The following is a 19,696-nucleotide window of genomic DNA, read 5'->3' on the forward strand; positions in this document are numbered from 1 at the left end:
TTGATGACAATAACGATGAAAACCAGCACAAATGAAAACCGGTCCCTGATGAATTCCTTTATTCACAAATTTCTACAACTTTGAACACATGTAGGTCTTCAACACTTGATGTAATCAATTTTGTTCTGTATGCTTGCAGCGGATGCTAGTCAAAGTACTAATTGAGTTGTCAAAATTCTAGCCAGTGTATCAAATTGCAGCAAATCGTAGTTTCTCACCCTTTTCTAGCTGTTAAAGGTGCTATTTCGTAAGGGGAAAACAGTTTTGCATAATTATATATCAACACACCATTTGGGCAGTTTCCAAAATGGCCGCAGAATGAATGAAAAGGGATGAAAAATCACCAAACAACAGCTTGAGATGATTCTGATCGCTATAGATAGGGTGTGTTAAGTTATTGTAATATCCAAGGTTTCCTCGCGAAAGTTCTTTAGTTTCCTTTTCAGTCCCATTCAGTCAATGCTCATACTATTGCAAACCTTATACATGCAGGTCTTCCTGTAACTTCCATCAACAATAGCACAATAAGGTTTGAAAACTGTTACTTTTAAATAGTACTCCAAAACATTTTCTGTCAACAATATCACTCAATCTGCAAGTGTTAACCCATGAACACGCATCTGTATTGCAAGTTTACAACTAGAAGTACACATGTGTGTGGACACTATCTCGGTTTGTTTTGGTCCACACTTCAAAAAGACATTCACTTGGGTAATTACCTACAAGACACAATCAACGGTCTTTTTGGGACTCCAAATCTTAACTGCAAATTTACCTTTGAACAAACTTTATCTCGTTCTATTGTAATCAGTCCCAGGTCAGGGGGGGGGGGCGTCAAAACAATGTACAGTACAGTCTTCAACCAGAGATGAACTGTGTAGAGGTTACCCTCTCTGGTGGTATTAATGGGGGAAATTGCATCATTGTTGGTGGTGGTGATGCTAGTGAAATTTTACCAGATACAGTAAAAAGAAAGCATGAATGCCTGTTTTACCCTTTCAAGGGGAGGGGGGGATAAATCAGTGTATGTGATGGTGCATTTTTTTAAACAGATAAATATAAAATAAAAAGAAAGCATGAATGCTTGTTAAAAAGCAACCAGAGGACCTAAGACTGATGTTCCTCTCCAAGGAGCCTGGTATAACGACGATATGAATGCCTAGAAATCATGCATTACCAGCAGGTGTATGACAAATACATGTACAGAATTCAATAGTCGCTAGTTGAAAAGTAAAATATCCTTTCATAAAGAAGTGATTGAGTTTTTCAATTGTTTTTAAATGAGCCCTCTGTTTTTTGTATTTTCAAAACATTTCTTCTTTATCTTTGAATCATGACCTGTATGTGTATTTTACAAAAATTCTGCATTTCCAGGGAACAATTTCTGCTCCTGAGCTCTTTGGAAGGGTTCAGTTTGGGATGTTGATTCCTATATTCGTTGTTGCTCCCTATATTTGTTGTTGCTAGAAATGATGGCGCTCTTCAATATCAGCAGATAATTTCTGTCACAAATTTATATGTTTTTGTGTCAGATTGGTTACACTCGCCAACCACTTGTTAGCAAGAAATATCTACAGCCTGTTTGGTTGCTGACAAAAGAGGGCAGCAGATAGCAAAGAGTATGAGGAGCATTGATTTATCGCGATAATGAAGCAGAAAGATTCCAAGGGTTCAGGTTATTTTTACACATTTCAAATAAAAAGAGCTATTAATATATTCCCTAGTCACACTCCTCTTCGAGTGATCCTTGGGGTCACTACCTTTTGGGTGAAATCTACATCCCTATAGAGTGCATTATAAAGCTCCTTTTGGAGTGAACTGTGCACATTTCACTCCGAAACAGGTAAAATTCACTCTCAAAATTTACAAATCACTCAGAGAATTGTGATTAGGAACAAGATTTGCTCTTTTGCATTTAGAATGTAAACCTGCCAAGCTTTTCTTGCAACAAGTTCTCAATCTAAAAAACCTTTAGTGAGTTCTCAATAAAATTTGGGAATCGACTGAAAAGAACACTATTCATCGATGTACATATATGTACATTTGCAAAACATTACTTCTTGGTTTTGTTGTTTCACTTTGTTTTGATCTTTTTGACCTTTTTTGTTTTTGAACTAGTTTTATAAATGATTGGCAACTTATCCTTTTGGAAATCCTATCAACATGTTTGAGGGAAAGTGGAGGGTACACATGCGAATAACTACTTTTCTTATTTTATTTTATTTTTACCGTTAAACGTATAATAAACATAATTTTACAAAGTTTACACTTCACCTTTCGTAAAGAACAAGGAAACAAGTCCTGTAATCGGTTGCAAAACAAATATTGTTGTAGGATGATCGAATGCTATGTCAGGAAATATATTGTGCAAATAAAAAGTGGATTGAATTTGCTTTATTATTTGATCCCCATTTTCATAAAAAGGAGTGAGCATCTGAGCATTGCTTCTATGGTGCACATGAAAATATTGACTTAGTGACTTCCCTGTCAAAAATGATTTTGATATTTTAGCGAAATTTGCATTTCCGAAATTTGAGGTTTATTTTCATGTCAAACATGTAGGAGCCAAGTTGAACAAGATGAGCAAAGTTGAACATTCAACGCTGTAATACAGCGCTGTAATCTTAGTAATTACGGCTGCCAAGCTACAGCTGGGGTGTAAATATCCAAGTCCTTTGGAAGCACATAGAGACATTATTCATAATTGCGATATGCGCTATACAAGAACTGTTTATTATTATCATTATTCATAACTACATGTTTTAGCTAGATATGAGGTCAATTTTCATTTGGGATTCGCTCGATCTGTCACAAATAATTTGTAACCCTCTCCCTGCTTCTACAAAACGAACAAATTATAAGGCCCTATAACTTCCTTTGACGTAACTTTGCAAGATTTAACTCTAAACATAAACGAGAAGAGTTTTCAAAAGCACGATAAAAATAAATGATTCTTTGAAACATAAAGAAGTATCCTTTTTATACTTCATCTTTCTGCAACTGCGTCAGCAATAAAACATGACATCAAAGCTATATTGCAAATCATTGGCCAATAAAAATGAGAGTACGTGTACTATTTCATGTATAGTATACATGCACCAGGAAATCATGTCAATATCTCGCGCTTAGATAAAAAGATGCTGGTACTGTATAATACAAAGTATCTATTTCACAAGGTCTCGTAATACAAACTCCATTCCTTAGGCTTAAAGCCAGTGTTGAAGATTTTTTTTTAAAGTTGGCTGTAAAGGTTCAATTTGTCAGCTGTATCTGTGATAAGTTGTAATGAAGCCCTGAAAAAAAACTGCACCTGAATATCATAATTTAGTGCTCCAAAAGAGAGAAAAATAAAGCGATCAGAAACACTAAACCAATTTTTATTCAGCATTACCATGGACCCTACCATGGTGTTACCAAGAAACTCCTTGGTGTTACATGTACCATGGTGTTAAATTAATATCCCCCAGTAGATCAATTGAATTACAATTTTTTTTCAGTCACAGCTGTCTTGAAAATGTCTTAAATAATTTGATTTTTTTCTTTCATCCTGTTCAGTTTTTAATCATAGGATTTAAAACCTTAAACATTGATCAAAGTTCAGGATATTTTAAAAGACCTCTGTATTAAAAAGTGTAAGAAAAAAAATCATTCATTTTCAGAGTTTGAATTTGTTAGATAAAATGTATCATTAAACACAGCTGTGTGAAATGTGACAAATGATCTAACATAAAATGTCATCTATAGATTTACTAACTAACTAATTTTTTTTTTCTAAATCAAATCCCAGACAAACATGAAAAAAATTAATTTTGTGGAGGCACCGTGGTCAGGTGGTGTGGACTTTCAACCAGTAATCACTAATCAGGGGCTCGAGTGAATCCGACTTATCACAGCCTAGCATCCTTAGGCAAAGCATCAATGCACACTTCGCCACCCAGGGCCCCATCTTACAAAGAGCAACGATTGATCCGATCAATTGCAACTATGGACAGCCAGCAACGTCAACATCTAAAGTGCATGTTTGTTCAAAATATTTTCTAGCTATGATGTATATTCATGCATTCAACGTTTTCTTGAAAATTCACTGTGCTTCTTTTTGCATACTTTGTACAAAGGACATTGTGCAAATTTTTTGTCAAAAAAAAAATTTATGGATGGATTTCCAGAGGTACGATTAATCGAATCAATCGCAACTATGGAAAGCCAGCAAAGTCAAAATATAAAATGCATAAATTTGTTCAAAAAATTTGTCTAATTATGATGTATATTCATAAATTCATTGATTTCTTGACAATTTGATGTGTTTTCCTTTGTTTACAAAGACATTTTGCAAATTTCCTGTAGAAAAAATTATGACACTGATGTACATCTACAGAGTTACGATTGATTTGATAACCGTAAGACGGGGCCCAGGTGTGAAAATCTACAGGGCCTACATGTACTTTGATTGAGTTTGGAGTGGAGAAGTGCCTACTTAGCATTTTTTAAACCTTACCCAAAGCTTTCAACACACTTTGAAAATCATTAAAATTTTGGTAAAAATAATCAGAATTCATCAAATACTATTGTACAATACAGGCCTATTTTTGTTTAGGCCTGTATGTTGTATTAATACTCTGAAGCCAAAATGAGGCAATGAATGTTTAGGCTGAAAAATAAAGCATATAGCATTCATTTCTGTTCCTTAGTATGTCCTATTTTGTGTTGGTCTTAGCCTTATTTCTGTTTTTGCAACTAGTGCTCTTTCCACTTATTTTACGAAAGAAAAATAGAGGATAAAAAAATTTAGTAATTGAGAAAAAGAATATAAATCAGAAAGGCGTAAATATTATTTTAGAATGCAGACGCTATCAAAATAAACACCAACCAACCAACCTAGAGGCCGTTCTCATTACGCTTTCTAAAAAACCGATTCAGGAAACAACTTTGGAAGATCGCTTTGCTAGCGTTCTCACTTGATCACACGAAAGTGGTTTTCAAAATCACTTCACGTAAAGCGCTCTTGTTGCTATGGAAACGCTCTCAGTGGGGTGACACGTTTCGCGCGAAATTCGAAACCGCAGCATAGGCATTCTACACCTGTCGTGTGGAGTAGCGCGCTCAAAATGTGCGAAGATCGCTTCCCGAAGAACGGTTGTGTCCTCACTTACGCTAAAACCACTTTAACGAGGCAAAGCGATCTTGAAATCTACATCGCGAGGTGGTTTTCCAAACTGGTTTGGAAGATCGCTTCCAAGACCGCTTTGACCGTTCTCACTACGCGTTAAACTAGTTTCCAGTAAACTAGTTTTAGGAACGTAGTGAGAACAGCCTCCTATTTAACACCATCATGACCATGTACACAAAGGTGAGCTCTCTTGTCTACGGTGTTCTAGTAAAAATGGTACTAGTGAGTGTTTCATAAAGCTGTTCGTAAAGTTATGAACAACTTTACGCACGACTGGAATATGTTCTTAGGTCATAAATCAATTATATAGGGATATCACCTAGCACAAGAAAGGATAACCAGTTGTGCATAAAGTCATTCGTATCTTACGAACAGCTTTATGAAACACCCACCAGTTTAAATCCTTTTCTGTTATTCAGAGAAGTCTGACAAATGACAGTACTGCATGTAGCATTAATTTCATTGAATAGGAATCAACGTAGAGGTGGATTATAGAGAAGTTTTAGGATTTGCTGTTCTTTAATCTCATGTTAGCTTTAGGGGCCTTTTCACACATGAATCTTGAATCATCTTTGCAATGATGATTGCAATTCAGATTTAGAATCATCGAACCTTTCACACGGAAAATTTGTACCATAATTTGAGTGAAACTTACCTGGAATTCACCTCTGGAGTAGAATTTGAATTTGTGATTGTGATTAACATTCGTGATTCTAGTTTGGTTTCACACGTGCTAAAAGTTTGTCATTAGCCTTTTTTTCCCCTGAAATCATTCAAATTACCAAAAAAAATTACTGTGTGAAAGGGTGGTAAGTTTATCTGCTATTGGAATTGTTACATGTAAAACATAAGGTGCTGTGCTGCCTGTACACAGCACATGCATTTCAATTTTACACTGAACCATATCCTGTAAAATAAATCCTTAAATTCTTCATTCATAACCAGGGTTCTGTACACAAAGGTTAGCGATCAATCGTACGCTTGATTTTCATGATTAATTGTAAATTGTATTCAATGCAATCAATCGTAAAAATTGTAGTCAATGCAATCAATCGTAAAAAAATTGCATTATATTATAAGATTCAAGAATACAATGTATCCATGAATATTTACTGAAGAAATTAACATGTAAATACATGTAAGTAAGTGTATTTTAAATATCAAATCCAGGGGACCGTTTCATGAAAGTTGTCAGCACTGACAACTTGTCTTTCTCCGACAGTTACTATACATAACAGTCAGAGGTGAGTGCCTCTCAGCCAATCAAAACCAAGGATTTCACTGAAATTGTCAGCGCTGACAACTTTCATGAAACACCCCCCAGGACCTACATACATTGTACATGCTGCTGGCCACATTATGTGAGTGTATGTTTTTTATTGTTTCTGCAATTATAATAAATGTATAACGGATCAAGGAAGGAAATTTCAGCAACATTTCCTGACATTAATTTAAAAAAAAAACTGTTTTATACTATAAATAGAGTACATATTCTTTACAGGTATATGAAGGCGTCTACATGTACATCATAGCTACGCTGTAAAATTTACACCAAGTAATTAATGTAGCCATTTCATTCCGATTGGTATTTGGCGGATCATATATGTACATGTGTATGTATTCTAAAATATGTATCAAGCAACCTTGCCCGATAGTGCTATGACTTCCTCATTTTCCTCATGCAGTCAAGGGATTCTGTAAACAACACAATGGGCTGTTTTTAAAGATATTCCGGTTTTGTTATGCTTGTAAACATTTTACAAAGGGTGTTATAAAGTTGACAGCTTGCCAAACGCTCCTCAGACACATATAACAAGTGGTGCATGCAAAATGGAGTCAGATTATTGGCCACGATAGATACTATTGTAAACCAAATGGAAGACAATAATAGATTCATGATTTAAGTAAGTTTGCAGTGAGATTAAGAGGGGGGGGGGGGGTATCTGGCCCATGCCCCCACTTTTAAGAGCCATTAACCAATAAAAAAATATTAGAACAATCTAATTTAAACCACGCGTTAGCATATCCTATATATTGAGCTAAGATTTCATGATTTCACAAAGAAAAGTTAACATTAATGTACCAGTTCTAGATATATGATAATATGGTGACATTTAACCCTGATTCAAAAAGACTTTCCCCACAAAATACATTGTTTCCTGCAACTTCTTCCTTTTACCTTAATGATATGTACCCCTCCCTCCCTTTTTTCAAAGTGACGTAAAGTTCTAGGGATGAAAACCTTTTATTGGAGGGTGCTTGTTTGAAAAATTCAAAGAAATTCAATGAAAAGTCAGCACTGAGAAGTTGTAATTATCCGACAGTTACTATAGTAACCAAAGTAATTGTCAGACACTTGTGCTTCTCGGCCAATCAAATCATGGATAGATATATAACATGCCAGATGATAAATTTCATATACCAATATTAATGTACAAACGGTAAGTTGTCAATTCGTCTACTGCCAAATCGTCCACTCACCACATGGTCTACTTTCATTTAGTCTAATGCCATTCCGTCCAACATTTTGTCTAACAACCATTTAGTCCATTAACCATTTGGTCTAATCATCACTTCGTCTAATCACTACTTCGTCTATGACCATTTCGTCTCATAACCAGTTGATCTAATATCCATTTCATTTTCATTCATTTTGCACAATCTAACACTAGTCCAATTAGACCAAACGGTATATGGACTAAACGGCCATTGAACCAACTGGTTATTAGACGGAACGGCTAAATGAAATTAGACTAAATGAAAGTAGACCATGTGGTGAGTGGATGAACTGATGGTAGACTAAATGATAGTAGACGAGTTGGCATTGGACGAATTGGCAATAGACGAATTGGAAATACCTGTAAACCGTGCAAATTGTACATGATTCATTTCAGATTGTTCTGCCTGACTTTGTACAATGCCATATTTCATTGACACTATTCAAATAATCAGAACAAAACTAGTTCAGGGTTCAGCCAGCAAGCTAGCTGATCAGGATATTGTTGCCCTGTTTGGACTGCAATAAACAGAGAATGCTAATCTTTATCAAGGTCATGTACAATAGGTGCATTCACACCAGTCTGCTGAGGAAAACTAACTGGCATTTTCTGATCAGGCAGTACATGGAGACCCTATTGGGAAATTCCTGGAAAAATTGTAATAATTCAGAAGGAGACCCTGAATTTATATTTGTTACTTCAATCATGAAAATGAAAGCACATATTTTTCCAAGGGGGGGGGGGGGAATATATCCAGGGCAACTTGTTTGAGCTCACAAAACCATATTTGAGTATATACATTGCATTACCGTTAACATTGGATCCTATTTGGGAATTTCAGATACTTTTCCAGGACTATTTAAGGCATTTCAGGGATGCATTCACCCTGATCCCTCTTGTGATTTTTCCCCCTGCTCCAAGGTCTATTAGAATATTTGCAGTGTGAAAGAAAACTGGAAGTCCATGTACTTTAAGCCCCCATCACACTTATTCCGTATCAAGCAGTATTGGCCTGAATGAAAGGACTATTGTTTGACCACCAGTTGGTCATTTAAATCTACTTCGAACACCTTTCGAAAATATCCCTCGAATGTTTTGAACATGACCAAAACATTCGGGACGGCAAAAAAAATGACAAAAATATTTCGAATGCACTGACTCAGAATGCAGTCAGGATATTTAGAATGCCCCTAGAATGTCCAAGAACTATCAATCTGACTCCATTGCAGTTCATTTTGACTAGTGTATGATGATACACCTGGTCAATTTATTGAATTTCAACTCCAGTTGGTGAATTCATAAGTTCCTCCCAAAAATTTCTAGATTTTTAAAATATTTTTTTTTTCCAGCTTCTGCTTGATTCCTGCTGATTCCAAATAAGTGTGATGGGGGTTTTAGCAAGAATGTGCATTATTGCTATAGGAATGCAAGACCCGTTGCAGGCTCATTTGAAACCTTTATCTATTTCAACTTTAAGCTGGTGTGAATGTGTAAAATATCAGTTATTTTCAGGTCTGAACAAGTTCTAGTAATTTACAAATAGGTCAACATATATTTTCCTATTAAGGAAGGTGTGACTGCACCTACTAAGTACTAATGATGTAGGCCTACTAATTTTAAGAGCAGTACTATTTTCCGTATTTTACAGATGTGCAGTAAGTTCTTTAAGTTTGCTACATGTACCCCTTTACCCCCCCCCCCCCACACACCAACCAGCAAATCTTGATTTTTTTTCTTGCCCCAATTAAGTACATATCCACATAATGTACTAAATAAATACTGTGGTTTATAACCAAGGGTAAAAATTTATCCCCCCCCCCCCCTTTGTTTGGCAGCTTATAATTTCCAGTCACTGTAAATTCTTTGACCCCCTAACCGGAATATTTTGGATTCTTGTTGGGAGAGTGCCCTCGACCACACTCCCCCCCATGAGGACCCTTTAAGTGAGTGTATGTACGTGTATGAATGGGGGGGGGGGGGTCACCACTAATATAAACACTGGTTCTTCCTGGTGAACATAATTCATTAAAAAAAAACTTTGGCACCCCCCATCATTCAATCCCTTGGAACAAGTTAGCTGGTATTTAAAAAAAAGACAAATTTTGTGGACATTTTGGAAAAAAATGAGAAAGTATTTGAATAGAGGCTATATTCAAAATCACTCATGCTATGGAGATCTTCCCATTTGCAATGTGACCAAAGATTGTGATGTCACACAAGCATAATTCTCCCCTTTTTTACACTGAAAACATCTATTTTTTTCTCATTCTTTTGATAATATTAACTCTTTGTAGTTTGTACCATTACATGTCTTCCCTTGTAATATTAAACCAGAACAGACTTGTCAGTCCGAATAGGGATTAGCCCCAATTTCAAATGCACTGTAACAGGTATTTGAGTTAACCGGATGAGTGTTTGATATATCATATTGGACCACTGTAAGCCGATTTAGATGACAAAAAAAACAACCTGTTGAATATTTCCATGTTTGTGGAGATGTTTTGAAAAGTGTACTACTGTGAGTATTTGGGGTCAGGTGCACTATTCAATCAACTTCTGGTTCATCATATTACATGGCACCACTCATAGTTTGCACGTATCATGTACATGGATTTTCATGGTACCCTGTCTCGGAATGAATTTATTTTGATTGAACCATCCTTTCCTCAATTTTCTGTCTTTGATAAATGACATTTTAATTAATCAACGGGCCAAGCAACAGGTACTAGTACTTTTTATTTCCAGCAAAGGTAGAATGAGGAATGCCCAACCTAGCAACAAATGTATGGTACATGTACATAGTATTCAGAACGTGATTCCACCAACTTTTAATGAATTATTTTAAAGTATTATTACCTATTTCAGTGAAAACATGCAGCATGCCCAACCTAGCAACAGTACAAACATGTAAACAAAGCACGGTTCCCAAAAGAAGACACATACACATTCAATAGGAAACTGAACATATCTATTACTACTAATTAAAATATATCAATTTACAGCCATATTGAAAGTCCATTCCATTCCCAACATGGAGGATGTGAGGTTGTTAATTAGTCTGCAGGCACAGACCCTGATTGAAACTTTGATCAACAAGTGTGTCTCCAAGCAAAGACTATAGCACATACAAAACTTGCTGAGCGAGAGGGCCTTCAGTACACAAGGCATGATAGGCTGCAATTCAGACCCTTTACTCGAGTGAAGGGTTTGCACAACAGACTAGTTGCTAATATTTAGTGGCTAAAAGCTTACAATATGTATGTATAGCCAAGCAAAGAGCAAAAAGTGGATTGAAAGCTTACAATATGTATGTATAGCCAAGCAAAGAGCAAAAAGTGGATTGAAAGCTTACAATATGTATGTATAGCCAAGCAAAGAGCAAAAAGTGGATTCCAAGTTATCAATATTAAATTCTTATTGTGGTAATACTAATAAGTAATAACTATATATGTATAAGATGAATTATAACAGAATACAAGAATATTGAAGATCTATTTAAAAAAAAGCATGTGTGCCTAGAAAACAGAAGTTCCTGTTTCTAACGAGTCATTGGTACATGTATCCTAGACTCAACCAGGAATCGAACCCACGATCTCCAGTTCATGCAGTATGGCGGATACTCAACCTACTGACCAAATAGGTTTTACGCATTGATGTCATTGTGAAGCCATCTTAGACAGTGATGTAACAGGCGGGGGGGGGCAGGGGGGGCAAGTTGCCCCCCCCTGGCGGATTTCACTGGGAAAATAAAAAAAACGGGAAAATAAAAGAAAAGGGAGGGAGAAAGAAAGGGAAAGAAGAAGGAAAGGGGAAAAAAAAGGAGGAAAAGGAAAGTTAAAAGGAAAGGGAAAAGTGAAAAGAAAAATATATTTTTAATGGAAAAGGAAGGAAAGCGGGAAAAGGAACGAAAGAACATTTGAGAAAGAACAAATCATTCCGAAATAGGCCTATGTAATGCAATAGCGTGATGGGAAATAAATTAAAAGATGACAAAATGCCAAACAATAGCGGGAAATGAAGGTAGAATGGAATTAGTCAAAAGCTAAATTGGAAAACAAAGAAAAGGGACAAGAAAAAAACTTAATAACATGACCGGGCTGCCGAGGATAGAAAATAAAGAGCGGGAAGAAAGATGGACTACATAATACAACATTGTGCTATAACTATAAGCTTGCTAAATTTTATGCAAATAAGCTACCGGGGCTTTGCTCCAGACCCAACGCAGTAGGGGCTCTTCATCTATAACCTTCAAATGGCTCTATAACGCCCCCTGGGGCCCGTTGCATAAAAAAAATTTACCTGAGAAAACTCAGGTTGTTTTTACCGGAGTTTTTGCCCTGTGTTAAGGTCAATGGCAGAAATCAGACTAACCTTAGTTTTCAGTTTTTACCAGAGTTTTCCCAGGTAAAAAACTCAATCACTGGCGTACAAGTGGGGGGGGGGGGGGGTGGGGGTCTTGGTTCCACACTCAAGAGGAAATAAAAGAAATTATAGGAGACAACGTATAATGAAATGAATGGAAACAATGAAATGTGTTATTACATAATACAAATTTAATTTCAATAGGCATTTTTTTCCAGCTCGCTTTGCTCGCTGGCGCCTTTTTACAAATTTTCCCAAATTGCTATATTTTGCCCCCTTAAAATATTTGGTTCAACTGGGTTGAATAAATGTGTTGAGTAAAAGCTATATTCTGTATATATATACTCGTGATTTGATTAAAAATAGCGGCAATCTGCGAGGTTTAAAAGGCTTTGATATCAAGAAGTTCCGGGGGCTCCAGACGGACCCCAACCGCAAAGCACTGCCGTATATGAATATGGAAGGGTTGGGCCATGGCCCCAAAAAGTTCTACAACCAAGAAAAAAAGGAGGAAAGAAAAGCTAAGGAAAATTGTAGGATCAAAGTTAAATTCTCATGAAAATGTGATTTTTATTCTCGCTCGCTTCGCTCGGGACATATATTAAGCAGCTTTTTAGCACTTGCGCCATACTGCGCCTCTCGTTTTTTTACTCTTCACGCTACTGCTGCAAAGAATCATGTTTACAAAGGCATAAAGACCACAAAAAAGGAATGGAAAGAGAGAAGAGTGAAATATATTATTATCTGGATATCATGTCAAAATCGATCCCAAAATTTGATTTTTTTTATTAAAAATGTCAAATTTTTTGCTCGCTCGCTTCGCTCGCTCACAATTTTTTTTAAAAGATAAATTCTGCCTGATTCACAATATCTGGCCCTCTCAAAATCGTCGCCTCATTACACCATTACGCCTGTTCATACCATGATATGACCGGGAAATTTTTGGCTCTTGCCCCCCCTGGCCACCGACCCCTGTTTCGCCACTGATCTTAGAGGACACAAAGCCGTAACCTTGCATGCATTAATGATCTACAGCTGGCTCATCTTTGACAACTCTGCTTACACATATTCCAATACCCTTTGAGGGAGGGCGCTATGACATTATAATGTCATACATGTATGCATAAGGTCCATACAAATATACTCTAAGTATATACTGGTACTTGCACGTCCATCCAATATCCATGAATGGTGATTAGGCCTTATGGTGAATGTCATGAATACAGTCCAAAGACCAAGTTTGGCAAAAAAAAAGATAACAAGAAAAAATAATACACAAAATGTCAAAACCAATTTGAAAAAGGATATGTCAATATCCACAGATCATACAAAAAGTAAACATTACATACATGTAGGTCTGATCTGACCTATATGAACAATAGAAATAAAGGTACACACTTTGTAGACCTACACTATAGAAATTTTTGGGGAGGGCGGGGGAGGTGGATAAGAACTTCAGAAGACCCCTCCCCCTCCGCTACTGGATTTTTCTCTCCTTTTTTTAAATTTAAAATTAAACTTGACATATAGATTGATTAGTTTCAGACCATAGTAGTTTCAGGAAATAAAAGAAAGAAAGATTACATTTGAATAAGCTTTAAAGCAGTCAATCATCATCTAAAATTATCATCCAATGTTTAAGTTTTCAACTGGGCACCCCCCCCCCTTCTCTCTTCCTCCCTCGCTTTCTTTTTTGGGGGCCCCTTGAATATCTCAAGACCATTCTTTATAACTCACATCACACACATTCACTGTAAAATAAATGTTACCAAAAGAACTTAAAGTCATATAAAGTATTTGTGTAAACAAACTGTAGCATAATGATGCCATAATACTGGTACATTCAATTTAATGATTTATTTACCCTCTTTATCTCTTTCATGACTAAACAAGTCCGTACTTTCAAAAAAATAAACAGAAAAAGAATACTTTAATGTAGTCCACAGAAGTAGAAAACAGTCAGTAGGCAGGTCCCAAAAAAGTGGCTTCTTTCATCCAAGACCCCTGTTACACATACGTTTGCAAGTGGACTGAGGCCGGCCCCGGAGGCGGCTCGACGTATGTGTAACATCAACTTTTTTTGAAAAGCCGGACTGAGGCCGGACTGAGGCCAGGTGGACTCAGTCCACCTCTGGATGTGGTTTGAGGCCGGCCCGAGTCCGGACTCAGTCCCGCAATCGGTAGGTGTAACACCAAAGTGGACTCGGCGCCGGCTTATAAGCGGAAGTGACGCGACCTGTCATCATCAACAATGCATCGGCCGGGCGCGCTTTTGCCATTTGGACCAGGCATGCAGTATATATTATAGGTAAGCCTCGCCCCGAGCGTAAAATTACATTGTTTTTCATCATTTATTGCTTTAAATTTTAATTTCCTCATATCCAGCAGCCTGCACTAAGACACGACATATTCTGTACTGGTGGGCTAAAAGTTTAAACCGTTTATTCCTGGTATTTTCTCCGAACAGAACTGATGAGTGATGGTGACTTGTAATTCAGTCCCATCCCTATATTTCTGTGGGTTTGGGAATTATGATTTTCGATCGTCTGATCATTTCCTGTTTATTTCGATGTTTTTAAATACATCGCTACTGTGATTGCACCATCTGAAGAATGATCATTATTTTTTTGTTGGCGATGATAATTTATCAATACTAATAGACAGACTAAAAACAATAGCCTGGACAGGAGTGCCATACATCATGAGCCGTCATAATTTTTCTCATATGATTATGAAATTATGACTCATCATCATCAGACTCGGAGTCAGACTGTCAGAGTTAATACATCATCTTATGCCTCAAACAAAGTCATCATGATCATGAGGCATGAACTTGATGAAGTATTTAACTTTGATTTTGAAGGCATGGCCAGGGGCAGGCCAGGCCATGAGACATGAAACTAGACAATTGCCATTAATTATTTCAAATGCCAATAATCCACTCAGTCGGAGTCGCACATAGTCAGAAATTGGACATGAAATATGTCGCTAGACATTGAAACAAATGAGTAGGGTCTAGATCTACATATAAAATAGTGTCTGCCTGTAAAATCCCCACAAAAAAGAAGTAGACTAAAATAAGTAGATTCTAGCGGTGAGTGCATAAAACAATGTTAATACAGATTACAGTACAATAATATACACAACTCTAACTTCGAAGTCCTATCCCTAACCAACCAAAGTCATCAGGAGGCCGCGTACTCTAGGATGGACGCCGGGGTCTGCGAACCCTAACCCTAGCTGTAACAGACTCTGCGTACCTTACTATTATAGTATTAACTGTCTCTATAATTAACACTCTAGGCCTACCATCTCTAAATGATCATTAAACCGTCTCTAAAATTATCACTAGAAGCAAATTGTATTAAAAATTGTATACATTAACAGATTAACACGTGATATGATAACAAAAGAAACTTGTAAATAAAGTATGAATAAGTTCTTCTTCCACCGGTATTCAGAGATCAGCGGCTGGCCACGTGTTAGTTGCCGAGCTGTAGGAGTTTATCTTGATGGACTTGATAGATTTTTAGAATATTATTTCCCATATTTTGTATACTATATGGATTTCTAGATAGTTATTTTAGAAAGTGATTTCCCATATTTTGTATACTTTATTTATATTAGTTATGTCATTCTAAGTCATACCCATATTTTTCAATTGTTTTATTCAATTTTAGTGATGGGTACATATGGAACTTTAGCGGAATAATTTGTCCATCGATCATCAAATGTTACATAGCAGGGGGAGAAGGGCCTTCATATATCTAGGTGGTCGATCAATCTGAATCATTAAATTTGAATTTTTGATGATATTCATGTCAACTGTCCCCTGACAAGAGAAGTTGTTGACAAGATCAAAAATCCTAAAAGGTGATTAATAGATGTTACACATAATTTTATATAATAATTTTACCACATCGTAATCTTTGTGGTTACCATTATTAATTTGTATTTGTATTTGTTCTCTCATTTTAGATCAAAATGGCACCAACAGGGAGAGGGAGTCTGTGGGAAGATGTGGAGACGCTGTGCCTCCTGAATATTTGGCGGGAGAAAAACATTCAAGAACAGATGGATGGCACAGTAAGGAACAAAACGGTATTTCGTAAGATATGCCAATTGATGAAAGAAAGGGGGTTCGAAAGGGCAGAGGACCAAATCAAGCGGAAAATTAAACAACTAAGAGCGTCCTTCCGAAAGACGGAGGACAATAACAATCGATCAGGCAGGGGGAGAATTACATGTAAATTCTATAGCGAACTGCAGGAGATCTTTGGGGGCAGACCAGAGACTGCACCAGTTGCCATTCTGGCGTCGCAACCAGAGGAGGAGGATCAATCTGAGTCGCTAGACTCGGTGGACTCTGATTCACTGCCGAGAGAGGAGGAGGAGGATGGAGCCGAAGAAGATAGAAGTATAACGGATGATGAACTGGAGGAAAATGATGTGGAAGCACCAACAGAATTGGGTAAAGGATTCCTCTTCCTTTTTTCATTTGTAATCACATATACATGTTTATTTGTATATACATGTGTAATTATAAAGACTAATCCTTTTTGGCTCTTACCCTCTCAGTGTGAGCATTTAAAATAAACATTATTGGTATCATTATATTGTCTTGATGTATCATTTTATACCGAGTAATATGAAAGGAACTGATTTGAATTTAATAAAATAAAAATGTATTGAAAGTTAGCCTTTGTTTTAAAATGTTTTTACTTCAGTGACACATAACAACATAAAAATTAGTTCCCCTTCATTTTATGCATAAAAATGAAATGTTTATTATTGTAGTCACTTATTGTAATCGCTTTTCTATCCCTCATTTTCTTTAGTTGGCAATTTTCCACCGGAGGATCTAGAGGGACCTTCAACATCATCTGCTAATGGACGTAAGGCAACTGGTAATATAAACAGATTGTTTCCATACATTTGCTTATTTATAGTTCATATGATATTTGAATTCGATTCAGCAAATTTTCAAGAAAAGGGGCCTTTTACATCCCGTTGATGTTGCTTTCATGCAGTATGATTTTTTTTTGCAACTCAAGGTTTTCTCACTTGATTTGTTGTATTAGCTATTAGAAGTGTGATATTGCATGCCTTATGTCAAATACAGAAAAGTATGTGTGTAACAAGTTGAAAGAAATAAAATGATTGTATACCTTTCTTACCGCTATCACATTTGATTGATTTTTTTTTATTTACGATGTATTTTATACTACCTACTTCATAACAGGGGAAAAGCGGAAGAAATCAAAGCTGCAGGAGTCCTTCGGACTGATAGCCAAGGAGATAAAGACACTGGAGGAGGACAGTACAAATGCCTTCAATGCTAGGGAGGATCGGTTCATGCAGCGCCAAATGGAGTGGGAGCGTGAGCTCCTAATGAAGGCACAGCGTACTGAAGAAAAAAAACTAGAGGAGAAGGAGAGGAGGAGAAGAGAAGAGAGGGAGCATAGAGAGCAAGAAAAAGAACGTGATAGACAGCATCAACTCCAAATGCTTCAGGCCTTAATGGCTGGTATGCGGCAGTCGTCAACTTCAATGTGGCAGCAACAGGGAAACAACTCCCAGTCCGGTCCAGAGCGGTCTCCAAATTCCTGGCCCTACAATCACGATTACACTCCACTGTAATTGTTACAAACATAATGCATTCTTCAAGTGGAGGAGTGTGTGTGTTTGGAATTCCCACGGTGGTAAACATGTATTTGTCATATGAGATGACACTTTTCAGGATTTTTGTTCATCACAATTTCTTTCCTCAGTACTTGTTGCTGCATATCATTCACCTGTACTCTTGCCATGCTGAAACCCTTGTTTTTACTTAGCCATCCATCTCAGTGCTGCCAGAATCATTGCCAAGGGCAAGGGAATTTACATGTAAATTGTAGATGTTAGTACTTTTTGTTCTTAGCACTTATAGATTTTTATAAACATATAACTTTGTTTTTATGTAGTTCTTTTTTACATCAAGTAACCATTTACTTGCTATTGGAACTTTTGTACATCTGTATATAAACATTCATTTTTATTTTTTCTTCTATTCTATGCATAACTTTTGAATGGACTATGTTTTATTGTTGTTCTTAAATAAGATCTATATCAACCGCTGCCAACCCTCATTTTGTACCAATTTGATATTGCCAAAGAAAGTTGAGTCACAACTTGAAAGTGTAAAGTATTATATCTTTTTACTGCTCATTTTTGTCAGTACCTGTTATCTTGCAATTACTGTACATGTATAAAACAGGTTATATACATATGCATTCACACAAAGTTACAAAGTCTATTTGCTATTTAAGCACACATTTCTACATGTGAACTTTTGTACATCTACAGTATATATAAACATTCCATTTTTATTTTGTCTTCTATTATATACATACCTTTTCGAATGACTGTTTTATTGTTCTTAAATAAGATCTATATCAAATGCTGCCAGCCCTCATTTTGTACCAATTTGATATTGCCAAAGAAAGTTGAGTCACAACTTGAAAGTGTAAAGTATTATATTTTTTAACTGCTCTTTTTGTTAGTACTTGTTATCTTGCAATTTCTGTACATGTATAAAACAGGTATATGCATTCACACAAAGTTACAAAGTCTGTTTGCTATTTAAGCACACATTTCTACATGTGAACTTTTGTACATATACAGTATATATATATAAACATTCCATTTTTATTTTGATCTTCTATTATATACATACCTTTCAAATGACTATGTTTTATTGTTCTTAAATAAGATCTATATCAAACGCTGCCAACCCTCATTTTGTACCAATGTGATATTGCCAAAGAAAGTTGAGTCACAACTTGAAAGTGTAAAGTATTATATTTTTTAACTGTTTGTTTTTGTCAGTACTTGTTATCTTGCAATTACATGTATAAGATGGGTTATATACATATGCATTCACACAAAGTTTCAAAGTCTATTTGCTATTTTATCACACATGTCTACATTTTTGTTTGTCATCATTGCATTTGCAGTACTTTTCAAAAACTTTTCCCCCCTTTTCTTTGTATTTATTAAGAAAGAAACTGTATATTGGCAATAAAACGTTACCAAAGTCTGCCTTTCGATAGTGCCAACTAATTTAAACTCAGGACATAATTGTGGTATATTTTATAACTTTTCAGTTACTATGTAAAGAAAATTGCACTTTGTGAATGCATTATGCAAATATTGCACTTTTATGTTTTACTTTTTATGTACGTGTTCATTATTCTCTGAATAATAAATAATTTGTTTGGTATATTTCCAGTCTTCTTGCCTGATTGCATGTGTGACCTAACCCTATACCTTTACCTCTGTTAATACATTGTCTACCTAGATCCAGTCAAATGATTGGCTGAGCATGCTTTTCATGGGGATTTGCGAAACAATGCAAACAAAATATGGATGTTATTTTGATCGTTCAAAGCAAATCGGCTCTTTAACAAAAAAGACTATCTTATATATACATGTATTTGCAAAGCTTATAGAGTCAAGGAAAGTGTGATTTAATCCTAAGAGAATATAATAATAGAGGTGCCATATGTCATCTTGCAAGAGTTGAAAGATAACATATCTTGGCATCTCGGGTATTAATTTCTCCTCTTTGGAAAACATCACATTTTCCAAACACTACATGCTTTGCAGAAAAATAGTCCCTCTTGGAATA

At 36.2% G+C, this 19,696-nt stretch overlaps 2 protein-coding genes across 3 annotated transcripts in view; one reads left to right on the plus strand and one right to left on the minus strand.

Annotated features, from left to right (window-relative positions):
• The window catches only part of LOC129270752 (3',5'-cyclic-AMP phosphodiesterase 4C-like), a 214,652-nt gene extending 213,918 nt beyond the window's left edge, over positions 1-734 (minus strand). Inside the window, exon 1 of the mRNA XM_064106517.1 lies at positions 1-734. This exon is cut by the window's left edge and continues 32 nt beyond it. The gene's annotated coding sequence lies outside the window, so the exon portion shown is untranslated.
• Positions 735-13,536: 12,802 nt separating this feature from the next.
• LOC135155942 (trichohyalin-like) lies at positions 13,537-19,290 on the plus strand. Of its 2 annotated transcripts, XM_064106518.1 has the most exons (4): positions 14,150-14,335; positions 16,006-16,498; positions 16,866-16,934; positions 17,270-19,290. In XM_064106518.1, exons 2-4 carry the CDS (start codon positions 16,012-16,014, stop codon positions 17,665-17,667), a joined length of 954 nt encoding a protein of 317 aa, XP_063962588.1. In that variant the 5' UTR covers positions 14,150-14,335; positions 16,006-16,011; the 3' UTR covers positions 17,668-19,290. The 2 variants fall into 2 exon arrangements, with proteins under 2 accessions (XP_063962589.1, XP_063962588.1); XM_064106519.1 differs by having other exon boundaries at positions 13,537-16,498.
• Positions 19,291-19,696: the final 406 nt, after the last annotated feature.

Source organism: Lytechinus pictus, chromosome 11 (assembly GCF_037042905.1).
Source record: "Lytechinus pictus isolate F3 Inbred chromosome 11, Lp3.0, whole genome shotgun sequence".
Classification (NCBI taxonomy): Eukaryota; Metazoa; Echinodermata; class Echinoidea; order Temnopleuroida; family Toxopneustidae; genus Lytechinus; species Lytechinus pictus.

Bases quoted from the DNA above. Each gene is read 5' to 3' on its own strand.
- LOC135155942 (XM_064106519.1), top strand. From the start codon at position 16,012: ATGGCACCAACAGGGAGAGGGAGTCTGTGGGAAGATGTGGAGACGCTG. The intron at 16,499-16,865 runs GTAAAGGATTCC...CATTTTCTTTAG, and splicing joins GGAAGCACCAACAGAATTGG to TTGGCAATTTTCCACCGGAG. The intron at 16,935-17,269 runs GTAATATAAACA...ACTTCATAACAG, and splicing joins TAATGGACGTAAGGCAACTG to GGGAAAAGCGGAAGAAATCA.